General features: G+C 39.4%; 1 protein-coding gene across 1 annotated transcript; it reads left to right on the plus strand.

Annotated features, from left to right (window-relative positions):
* The first annotated feature begins 4,029 nt into the window (after positions 1–4,029).
* LOC101281120 (mitochondrial import inner membrane translocase subunit Tim17-A-like) lies at positions 4,030–9,915 on the plus strand. The gene is given in 4 exon segments (XM_012535396.1): positions 4,030–4,240; positions 4,613–4,709; positions 6,909–7,044; positions 9,412–9,915. Coding segments are annotated over 4 exon segments (948 nt in total).
* Positions 9,916–12,252: the final 2,337 nt, after the last annotated feature.

The raw sequence follows: 12,252 nt of genomic DNA on the forward strand, positions 1-12,252 counted from the left end.
AATCCATAAGAGGGAAGTTTTTCCTTGCTCTGGGAATACCTTTATGTCCCACCATTAAAATATATGAGATTCTGTTCTGTACAAAACTTACCTCTGGGGCTCATTCCTTCAGTATGTACTACAGACTCACATCCTCTTATGGTCAGGATGCCTAACCTTGCAAGAGTTTGGGCACCTTCCCTTTGCCCTTCTTCTAGCTTGGCTAGCTTTTAAAATGAAAGTGAAAATAATTTTGTCCAGCACATTCTTTTCCCTAGAAAATTTGTAATCGGCTTTTCATGGTTATAGAAATAACTAGACCAAACTATAACCTAAGAGGATGGGAAAACATTTACTGAGTGCCTATTATGTTCAGGGCACAGTGTAGGTGTATTTATTTATAGTTCAGTTAATTCTCACAACAACTAAATGAGCATAGTATCCCATTTTACAGGTACAAGTTGAGGAACTTTCTCAAAGTCATATAGCAGTGTGGCTGACTAAAGTCTATGCTCTTTCCACATTGCCAAGCTGCTTATCTTTGACGTCTCTATATATCTTCATCCTTTTCTGCCCCCTTCTTCTTTATGGCATCTCTTCTGCCTCTTTCTGTTGAATTCATTCAATCATCAATCACTCATTTATTCTCTCAGTCAGTTACATAAGCATTCAAACGTTTATTGGGTAATTTCTAAGTTCTTTCCTAGACATACAGCAGTGAGTGAAACAGAAAAAAGTTTTCTCTGATGTTATTCTAAAAGGCAATGTACAATAAGTACACAGTCATTTAAGATGAAGTATGGTGAGTGTGATTATAGAGGAAAGCAGAGGTGCTGGGCAGCCCAGCAGAATTCTTGTATACTCATCCCCTCTGAAATTATTATTGAAATAATCATTACACACTTTGATGTGTCTTTAGCCTTTCTTCTATGAACATATGCATATATATGTATGTGTCATATATATACATGTGTGTGTGCATATGTATACTAAACATCATGTTATACATATAATTTTATATCATGACTTTTCCATTTAGTCTTAATGATATGCTATATTTTGACATTTTACCTGTTTTTTTTTGAAAATAGGATTTCAATAATTGGCTAATCATAATTCTATTTCACTGCTTTTTTATTTTTGGATCTTTAGATTGTGGCCAACTTGTTTTGGTAACAGTAATAATACTGTGATAATATTTTACACAAAATCATTTCATATACCTCTGATTGTTCTCTAAGGAAATGATGGATCAAAGGGTAGGAATATTTATGAGAATCTTGATACACATTGCCAAACTGCCCCCCCCAAAAAATTATATTTTTGCAAGGCAAATTGAAAATATGTAACAAGAGACATAAAATTTCTATACCCAAATGTAGAATTTGTACATCTTAAAATATATTCCAGGGAACTATCCTAAAATACAGAAAAAGACATACAAACACATTCACCATACTGTTAAAATAACTAAAAATTGGTGTTTGTCTTAATTGTCCAAGATGAGGGAAATACTAAGAGTAATATTCTGTAGGACTTAATTATGGCAACCATTAAAAAATAGTTTTATTAATGATTACTTATGATATGTTAAATGTATATATTACAATGTTAAGTGGAAAGCTGAGATACAAAATGTTAGACACAGTTTGATTTCAACTACGTTAAGAGAAATTCCGAAAGGAATTTTATCAAAGCTTTAATGGGTTTGAGGAGGTAAGATTATGGATAATTTGTTTTCCTTCTTTCTAGTTTACTATATTTTTATTAATATGAATTGCTTCTATATTTTAAAAACGACTAAGGCAACTCTTCCTTTGTTGTGCAATTATGTTTTTTCCCCCAGATTTCCTTACCAATGTCAATATGGGGACAAAATTTCAGCCATATTTTCATTTTCTAATGGCGTGCACCAGTTTTTACATTTTGTTAAGAAGTCATACTAGAAATCACAAGTTTCCTGGCTGCAGGCTGCTTTGAAGTGAGCAGGCTGAAAATGCCTGCTAATTCCAGATGCTTTCACAGAATCCACCCGACAGAGATGGGGATGGGGTGTAAGATGAGGAATTCTGGTTGCGTTCACGACTTGCTCAGTTCCCGCATCTCTTAGAAAGCAGCAGCAGCAGGGAAGGTTCCTATCTGATCTGCTATTGATCCCTAGAGAAGCAGGCAGGGAAGCACTTTCAGAGCAGAAGATTCAGCTTCAGGCTGAGAAAGCACTTTTCAGTGCAGATCTCAGACTCGATTTCCATCCGTCAATAACTGTTTTAGACTTTAGTTTGTGTTTATTTTTTAAGATGGAAGAGAACATTATTTGATCTGACATAGAATAAGAAATGTTTTGAAGAGGATTCACTAGGAGGCATTTAACATTTTTCTAAGAATTGAGGTGTCTCTGTGGTTATTTCTTATATTTTAAATTCAATATCCATATATATCCATATACACTTTTACAACAAATGCATAAACCTGACATATTTTTCAAGTGAAGTCTTTTTTTCTTTCTATTTTTACTTCCTCCTTCCCTCAACCCTCTCACCCATGTTAACTACCTACCATGTAGCCTTTGTAGGAGATCTTTGTATCTTCAGAATATGTCAGGTAGATTAAAACATCTCTTTCCTACTCAGATTTTTGGGGGAATGTTAAACATCAAATGTTAGCCAGGTTTGAGAGCTCTGTGGCTCTCATTAGTAGCTAGTCTGTGCTAAAACTATACTTAGAGAAGTGTTATCTGATTTTATGTTAAGAATCAAAGATTTGAATGTTGTTTTTGGCAAGTGAACAGATTCTTTTTTATGCTACCTCAACTTTAAAATGTTCAAATAAATGTCCTATGACTTAAGAAATAAAAAAAATACTTCCAGTGGGCATTTACAGGGAAGGGCACCAGGGAAATTTCTGGAATGGTAGAAATCTTCTATGTCTTGACCAGAGTAAGTCCAGTTACCATCTGCCACCATACAAAGTTGTCACAATATTATTGACTATATTCTAAAATTGATGCACTTTATAGTAGGTAAACTATACACAAATAATGTTTATAAGACAAAAGCACTTCTGTTTATCTAAACTCTGAGTTTTTAGAATTTGCCACGAAGACATTGTTGCTTACCACTACAGTCCTCACCCCTCTCCCACCTGTGGTGATATGTGGATTTCAGATGATTTATTATATGGGGCTATTTATGGACTGGGAAGTGATGAAGAGGCAAAAGTGGCTCTGCAGGTGACAGGTGTCACTCAAGGAAATGTCACCAGAGCTGTTTGCAGAAGCTGAGATAGGCTTAGTTCTTTCATGAGCATCTCCCAGGTGGTGGTGAAAGATGTAGAAGGAGGCATCTTGACTTGATGTCATGGAGACAGAATCCAATTCTCTGTGCATATTTATCTCTCTCTGCTCCCTTTCTCATTACTGTATCAGAGGTCAGGCAGAACGATAGGTACCAGTTAATAAAACAAACATCATTATTTCTGAACCAGGCAACTCTCCAACTGCTTGTTATAATCTCTCTAAAGGCAATTTGGGGCTAAACTTTATTGTGGCTTAATTCTACTGTTTAATTATGGTGGTGACTAAATTATTTTTTAAAGAAACAGCTTCATAATGCATCTAACTCTAAATTGCTCTTGGTTAGAAACAGTGAAATTTAGACTATGAAATGGCCAATGTAGATAATTTCCTTTCCTTATTCCCCAACATTTGGCCTTCTTTTGTAAACGCTTTTTAAAAAGCTCAAGTCTCAATAATAATGTTAATGCTATAAATAAAATTGAAGAAGGATATTGAAGATACTTATGAGTAAAGACTTCAACTACTTTGAAGAAAGTCAGAGGAATGGATTTATCTGTGCAGGTCTAGTATGTATTATTTATTTTATATTTTCTTCAACAAAATCTTTGGGAATTTCACTGGATAATTCTTTGTTTGCCTAGTATGTTTTAGTAATAAATAAACTCTATGTTTAAGTAATAAAACTATCCAATAATGCAATTTTTCAATTTATCCAAATTGAGAGAGAACAAGCTATTTACCTGATAACACTGAAAATGTATGATCATGTCACTGACCAAGCGGTGAAGACTGTAGAAAGTCATCCAAACATCCAGTTGGAGTTTACTTTTTACCATCTCCCCAGGCAGTATGTCTCAGTGGATGGGCCGGGCATGCTGCCACACCTGGTGGAAGGGGTGGGGATGGCGTTGCCTCTCTCTAGGCCTCAGTTCCTGCAGGGGTCCTTCCCCTGCCAGACTGGGTGTGGTGAGTATATCTCAAGAAGGAGCCAACCACTTATTAAAGGAAAATGCCTCCATTATCCACTGGGGAGCGTGTCCACTAGTGCCCTGGCTTCAGGGAGGAGGGGAAGAGCTGCTCTGCAGGAAGCCAGTGAGGACATTTGCTCCTGGAGGGAAGAGAATTGCTGGGATGTGTGTGCAAGAGTGAGGATACAGCTTCACTTAAAGAGTGTGGACCATTTGGGGCTTGAGGCGACCCCTCCTTGGACTGCAAATCTTCAGCTGTTTCTAGAAGCATTAAATGCTTAGGAAGAATAGTATATATATTTTTTCTTTTTATTATTTTTTTAACGTCTTTATTGGAATAAGAATAGTATTTGTGTTTGTTTGTTTTTAGAAACCAGTGAACAGGCAGAGTTTTGTGACCGGTTTACACTTGTGGAACAGAGATCTGAGCACAGATGTAGGAGCTGGACACAAGGGAGTATCAGGAAGTAAGCCCTGAGGATTTCACACAACCCAGTTTGAGACAAAAACCAAACCCCTGCCGGGGGTAATGGTTCCAGTCTTAGGATGAAGCAAAACCATGAAAGGCAGAGCAGACGATGAAAACAATATGAGATCCTGGGTGACTTCCTTGAACACTAAGTCAAACATCTTTTGCAAATGTCCCTATTAGACTTTCAAGTTTTATGAAATAATACAATTCCTTTTTGAATAAATCAGTTGGAAGAGGATTGTATATTACTTGCAATAGAAACAACCTAATTGATATAAGTAATATAAAAGAGTATTATTACCATATATGTAAATCATACTCTTTAGAGTTTAGATATACAAATAAGTAAATGATAGTTTAATTTTAAAAAGCTTTGAACAAGCAAATCAAAGATGTAAAACAGGCCACTGACTTAGCAGTATGTGAAATGGATATTAAATCACTTGATGTGGAATAGTTTTTAATGTTTTAAATATCTTTTATGGAAGGTTAGTTGAACACTAAAAAGCATAAAAAATTTACAACATCTTGGCAACATGTTTAGGTCTCAACTCCAAGTTTATGTTTATATTTTCATAGTTTTTTTATATACAGATAAAGGATGATAAATCTAGTCTGGGATAAACTTAAATTAACTCTCTCTACAAAAGCAAATTTTTTTGTGTGTGTGGTATGCGGGCCTCTCACTGTTGTGGCCTCTCCCGTTGCGGAGCACAGGCCCCGGACGCGCAGGCTCAGTGGCCATGGCTCACGGGCCCAGCCGCTCCATGGCATGTAGGATCTTCCCAGACCGGGGCACAAACCCATGTCCCCTGCATCGGCAGGCGGACTCTCAACCACTGCGCCACCAGGGAAGCCCTACAAAAGCAAATTTATTTCATATTATTCATAGTTGCTCACAGACCTGTGGTGTTGAAGAGATGTGGAACAATTTCCCCAAAGTGTGAACTTAATCATTTTTTTCCTGTACCCTTTGTAATAATTCAGGTTTTTAAAGCTTCAGAAATGAAAATGTTCCAAGTAACAAAAGAGTTCTTATGGTGAGAACATAGATCAAATCTTATCACGTCAAGTAGAGCAATTTAATTATAGACCATTTGAACAAAGCTTGAAATATTAATATAGATGGCTGAAGGTACAGATTCCAGTCCTTATGAAAAAGTTTCAGAATATCACTTCTTTTCATGTAAACCCATCTTTCTTGTCCCTTCGATATTTTCACCTCCAAACAGGAGGAGCAGTCCTGGGAACATGAACCCAGATCCATTTTCCCTGCAGCAACTTTCTTTAACCTTGAAGACTCTTTTTCTTCATTGACTGAAGAACCGTGACTTGTCCTATTGGAATCGTGCTCTTGCAGCACGTCTCTGTTACTGTTCCTAGTCCGGGAGGCTTGCTGTAAGGGACAAAGAAATGGTGCTTTGTGACCACCTAGAGGGGTGGGATAGGGAGGGTGGGAGGGAGGGAGACGCAAGAGGGAAGAGATATGGGAACATATGTGTATGTATAACTGATTCACTTTGTTATAAAGCAGAAACTAACACACCATTGTAAAGCAATTATACTCCAATAAAGATGTAAAAAAGAAAAAGAAATGGAGAGGGAGAAGTTGACATATATGCTCATTCAGTTTTCTCTATTCCGTATGCACTCTTTGAAAGAACATGGATATGTATTTCTCTGTGTAAATGGGGAAGGGTGGATTCAGCAAGCTGTGAGTCAGCCAGACAATTCTGGAAGGACTGTATCAGACCAGGAAGGTTTATTAACCCAACTGGTCACAACTAACAGCCAGGTGGAAAAAGCACTGGCGTTCCTGCCGGGAGATGGATGTGCCAGCCGTCCTCACGGGGCATCTGACTCTGCCGGTTCTGTTCAGACTCAAGGGAGATAAAGTATCTAGGTGACTCTCCTAACTAGAATGAGCTGCCAATAAGGCATGATAAAGGAAATGATAAACTAAAGTGGGGCATTCTGTGACCAAGACTTGAAGGACACAGGGATAGAAAGAGGAGGCTTCGGGGGGAGTTGGAGGTGATGAAGGGGAGGAGAGAGGGAGACAGGAGCAAGCATCCACACTGAGTCATTATCTTGGCCTGGCTACAGCTGGTTGCTAGCTCCCCAAAGGCGAGGGCGTTCAAGTGAGAATCTCATGAAAGGCGGTTCTGCAACCCTGACCCCGTGCTCCTACTAGGAAAGACTGCTGTCCAGGTGGTTTCTTTGAGAACGGAGTGACCAGTGTCAGTCTGCCCAGAACTTTCCTGCCTTTTGCACTGAAAGTCCCGCACTGCTTGGTCGCCCTGGGGTCCTGGGAAATTCGATGCAGGCTGGTGGGTAGGACTTTGCAGGCAGTGGTGCTCTCTTGGACACAGTATTACTATCCAGGGCAGGTCAAAGGAGGAGCAATGGAAGCAAATCTGAAAAGCATGGTTCACATAGGAAATTTACTTTTCTGTCATTTTAATTTGGGTTCTAGGATCCCTTGATTCAGAGAAAGAAGCACAAAACTGTTACTACTGAGGTTCTAGATAACGCTCAGGTATCAGGAGGCCAACAAACCTGGTTCAGGGGACAGAAATAAAGAGATTAGAAATATGAGGTACAGGGGCTGACAGTAGAGGCCTGGCTATGGAGTACGTTTCTTTTACCTTCCACCTCTACCATGGCAAGAAGCTGGCTGTTCATTTAACTTTACCATAGTTCCTATTGGAAGAAGCCCTCACTATATGAAAATAACCATGGGAGAGGCAACTAAATTACATAGAAAAAAAATTCCACTGATTTCAATTCAAAATATGTGTACACATAGCAAAAACCCCTGGAGGAAATGTATAAGGAGGTTAAAATAATGCCATGGAACGTGTTAGCTACCTGTCCTTTTGCAGGAATTAGAAAATAAAACAATTATATTACGTTCTATTGAAAAGGCTTTCCAACACATGGGCTGAGTACCTGTTGATGTTAATCCATCAGGACACAGAGCTGAAGAGGTAAAAGAATCTGGAGGGTTGTCAGTAAGAAGCTGTGCAGGTCCGTGGTGACCTAAATGGGAAGGAAATCCAAAAAAGAGGGGATCTATGTACACGTATAGCTGATTCACTTTGCTGTACAGCAGAAACTAACACAACATTGTAAAGCAACTATACTCCAATAAAAAATAATAATAAAAAAAGTAGCTGTGCACGTAACAGTGGGGCAGGACATAGAGAATGAGATGATTTACGTTTGAAGCTACCTCAGCGGCTTCAAATTCTTCACTGAGACATTTCATCATTTTTCCTTAAAAGGAGAGTTCATGGTCAAGTAAGTTTGGGAAACTGTTTCCCTTTGCTCCCTCTTCAGCAGGTACTTTAGCAGGTCGAACTGCTTAACTTTGTTTAGGTATAGTATTTCCCACAGTTATAGAACCAAGTAATCTTATTTTATTTTCAATTGAGAAACAATTATTATCATCCTAGGGAAATAGTGAACCACAGAACATACTTCAGAAAAACTGCTTCAGAGAGTTTGTTCCTGAGAATACTCCCAGTGACATTCTTTTCAAGGTCAATGGCATCTTCAGTTGGAATATGTGGCCTTTCCGAAAAGAAGCATTGTCTTAATTAACTGGAGCACTGCATGATTGTATCTTTGTGAATCTTCTCTTTGAAACGACATCTAAGATCCAAAATATAAAACGAGACCAGTCTTTTGGAAATGCTGTAAACAAGACAAGAGTTAAAAAGGCAAATATGAAAACTAAAGTGGCCATTTGAAGATCAGAATGATATTTCAATTAAAATCATTCAAAACAGGTGTTGAAATTCTTGCTAAAATTTGGATGGAATTAAACGTAAAAATTAATGAGTAAGGGCCCATTGGGAAAAGATTGCTGTTTACTTGAGAAAATGGCTGAACTAGAAAAAATACAAACATAGTTCGTACCCAAACACTACCCTTTCAATTGCAAACCTGTTGAAAGTGCAAAACATAGGAAAATTATAAATATTTTATAACTAGAGGACATTTTAGCTGAGCAGCCTAAACATAGGCTTTTAGGCTAGAAGCAATATACTTTCGTTTTAATATGATATAAATAGGTCATCCATCTTTACCGGAGAACATTATTTTGCACTGAGTCAAAAAAAAGGGAGGCTTTATTCAGATGTGAGGAAACAACAGGCATTCATTAAGAATATTTAGAAAAAGGGTGTGGGGGGAGGAATAAATTAGGAGTATGGAATTAACAGATACACACGATTATATATAAAATAGATAAGCAACAAGGATTTACTGTGGAGCACAGGGAACTATATTCAGTATCTTGTAATAACCGGTAATGGAAAATAATCTGAAAAAAATATAACGGAATCACTTTGCTGTATACCTGAAACTAAAACAATATTGTAAATCAACTATACTTCAATTTAAAAAAAAGAAAAAGGGGGCTTCCCTGGTGGTGCAGTGGTTGAGAGTCCGCCTGCCGGTGCGGAGGACGTGGGTTCGTGCCCCGGTCCGGGAGGATGCCACGTGCCGCGGAGCGGCTGGGCCCGTGAGCCATGGCCGCTGAGCCTGTGCGTCCGGAGCCTGTGCTCCGCAACGGGAGAGACCACAACAGTGAGAGGCCCGCGTACCGCAAAAAAAAAAAAAAGAAGAGGCTCGGTCCCTGCATCGCGGCGAGGCGGAGTCCAGAGGGCGGAGTCCAGAGGGAGGAGTAGGTGTGCGAGCCCCGCCCCTGGCGCCTCGCGGATGTCTGTGGTGGCGCCTTTACCACGCGCACTGTAGGTGGTGGTTTCTTTCAAACCCTCAGAGGTTTTCGCAGTTCTCGGGTGGGAGAAAACCACAAACTGGGAGGGAGTTTGACAGATCTTAAAGCCAGGGCTCCGCAGTTGGGAGGTAGCTTTGCAGTCTGGGGAGTTCAGTTTTCCATGACTGACCGCAGTGTGGTTCAAGTCAGAGGGAAAGAAGATCCCTGAAATTCCATCACAAGTGGTGCCTGAAAAGGAGCCATTCTGGCATCAAGAAACGGACCAGTGGTTATGGTTGGGTCAGCCGTGATGGCTGGCGTTTTCCGAGCTCTAATTGAAGGAGCTGGTATCTTGTTGGCAGGACTTGCCTTCGCACAATTCCCCAACAGTCCTCCGTTTGCTGAAGACTTCTCCCAGTTGCCTTCAACCCAGTTACCATACTCACCTTTCAGAGACTATGGACGAAACCAATAGGACTTCTTTCCCAGGATTTCTTTAATGGAGTGAGCTGTAGTTCAAGGAAGGATTTCAGAAAATCAAGTTACAGTCTGTTTTTAAAGCCATAGGTGGGACAACTATGGCCAAATAGGCTATGAAGAGACATTTGGCTCCTTTTTCTATTTAAAGGAAGATGGTGGGAGGGGGGTTCTTAAAAGATAATACATTTATTTATTCATACTTGGCTTGCATTTGTGATCCAAATAGATGTCTAAAATCTTTAAAAGGAAATACAGTAAGTCCTTAGAAGATGAAGGACCAAACGCCAAACGGCAATGAAGCACAACCATCATTTCCTTGGGGACTTCTCCGCCTGGTTTTGTTGTTAGTCAAACAATATAAAACACCTGGAGATTGCTCTTTATTTAAAAGGAAAAGAGAAGAGGTTTGGATGAGACAGATGACCCTTGAGGCACGTCTCTGGTGAGTCTGTGGCTCTGACTCCCCCAAGTAAGGTATGGTCACTTTAAGGGGCTTGTGCATCCATCCCAAGAAGTACATTTAAATGATACACATTTTTTGTGACATAACTGGCAGTCCTGTATGAGAATATTTGTGGGTTTGTGGGCTTTTCTAGGCCTTACTTTTGTCTCTAGGACAATGGTTCTTAAACTTGAGCCGGCATCAGAATCACCTGGAACGGTGTTAGAATAGAGACAGCTGGGCCCCAGCCCAGGATTCCTCATTCAGCGGGTCAGGGTGGGGCTGGAGAAATTAACGTTTGGAACAAGTTCCAGGTGATGCTGGTGACCTGGAAGAACCCGCCTGAAGAAAATAACATGGTTGGGGGAAGGCATTTCTCATGTCTGTAAGTATCTTGGATTTCTGTTTTTTCCCCTTTCCAAAATTCTTAGAGAAGTGTTCTGAAGGTTATGCAAGGATATCTTCAAGACAATTTTATTTTAAAACTTCCTACAAAAACAATGAAAACATTATTCCTCTGGATGCTCTAAGTAGGAGCAAATGAAGAGATTAATGAGAGGCTTGGGTCTGAGGGTGGTCTGAGGAAGAGAGAGTGTGTTGTTAGGTTGACTAGAGTCTCCTGTACCTAGAAGGCACACAGTTTCTTTGATGAATTCGACAAGAAAGTGAGACGGTTTTCTCTGTGGAGCATGTTTAACCTAAATACCAAGATGGGCTCAGGATGTCACAGTTACTTGATTGGTACCTGGATAAGCCCTCATAGACATTTCCCCTGTCTTGTTACTCAACTTACAGAATCAATAGCATCTATGGGTGTGAACATCAGAGTCGGCAAACTCAGGCAAGGACGCTGATGAGGCAGCCTCCTCTGCCTGTGGAACTAGTTCCCATTCCAGGAATAAATCATGTATTGTCACTTCCCATATCTTTTGCACACACACCATCCCATCTACCTATAGTGCCTCAGACTAAGCTACTTGTTTGCTGTTGTCCTACTAGCCCTCAGTGAGTGACTTGACCATGGAACTTGTCACATCTTACTGTCATTGTTCAATGATGTGCTGCTTCTTCCGTGGAACTGGAAGTATCTTGAGTACACAGCTGGTCTTGGATTCATCTCTATCTCCAGAACCTAGTAGAGCATTGGACAAATGTTTTCTGTTGAAAATAGGGCCGTGAATATTCACAGGCAGAATTTTATCTTTAATATGAGTAAAATGATCAATAAAACAAGACCATAACGCAAAAGTAGGCAAACGGAGTGTGAAAGATCAAATCTCTTTGTACTTTCTCCATGTTCAAACTAACAAACCAACAAACTTCCCCTAGTTTCCAAACACTCTCGGCTCTCAGCCTCTCCTGGTCTCTGTCTGCTCCAGGATCTGCCAGGGCTCTTCTGGAAATTTTAGAAATCCACCTTGGATTTCTCACCTGACTTCTCTCCTGCACTCTCTGAAGGAGATTACTGCTTGTTTTTTCTCCTTAAAGACAAATCAGAGCCCTGATATTTCCACAAATAAATAAAATGGAGGCTAAAGTACTTCATGCTTAGAAAGAAGCTTGGAGGTATTCGATGCTACGTTAGATTTTATTCTTGCTTTTAAAAGAAAGAATTTGATATTTCTCTCTATTTTTCTATCTAGCTATTCAGTATTTAAACCAGCTATATTTATACTTGTTTGTATGTATAGAAAAGTGTTTGAAATGATGTTTACCTGCTCATAATTATGGATAATTTATATAGTGGGATTCAAGTGGCTTTTAAAACACTGTTCTTTATCCTGGTCAGTATTGATTCTTAAAAAAAAATAAGCATTCATGATTTTTACAATTGCTATTCCAAAATAATTGCCTCTACAAATATTTAGAAGATCCCATGCCTCGTATAAT

This window comes from Orcinus orca, chromosome 3 (assembly GCF_937001465.1).
Source record: "Orcinus orca chromosome 3, mOrcOrc1.1, whole genome shotgun sequence".
Lineage (NCBI taxonomy): Eukaryota > Metazoa > Chordata > Mammalia > Artiodactyla > Delphinidae > Orcinus > Orcinus orca.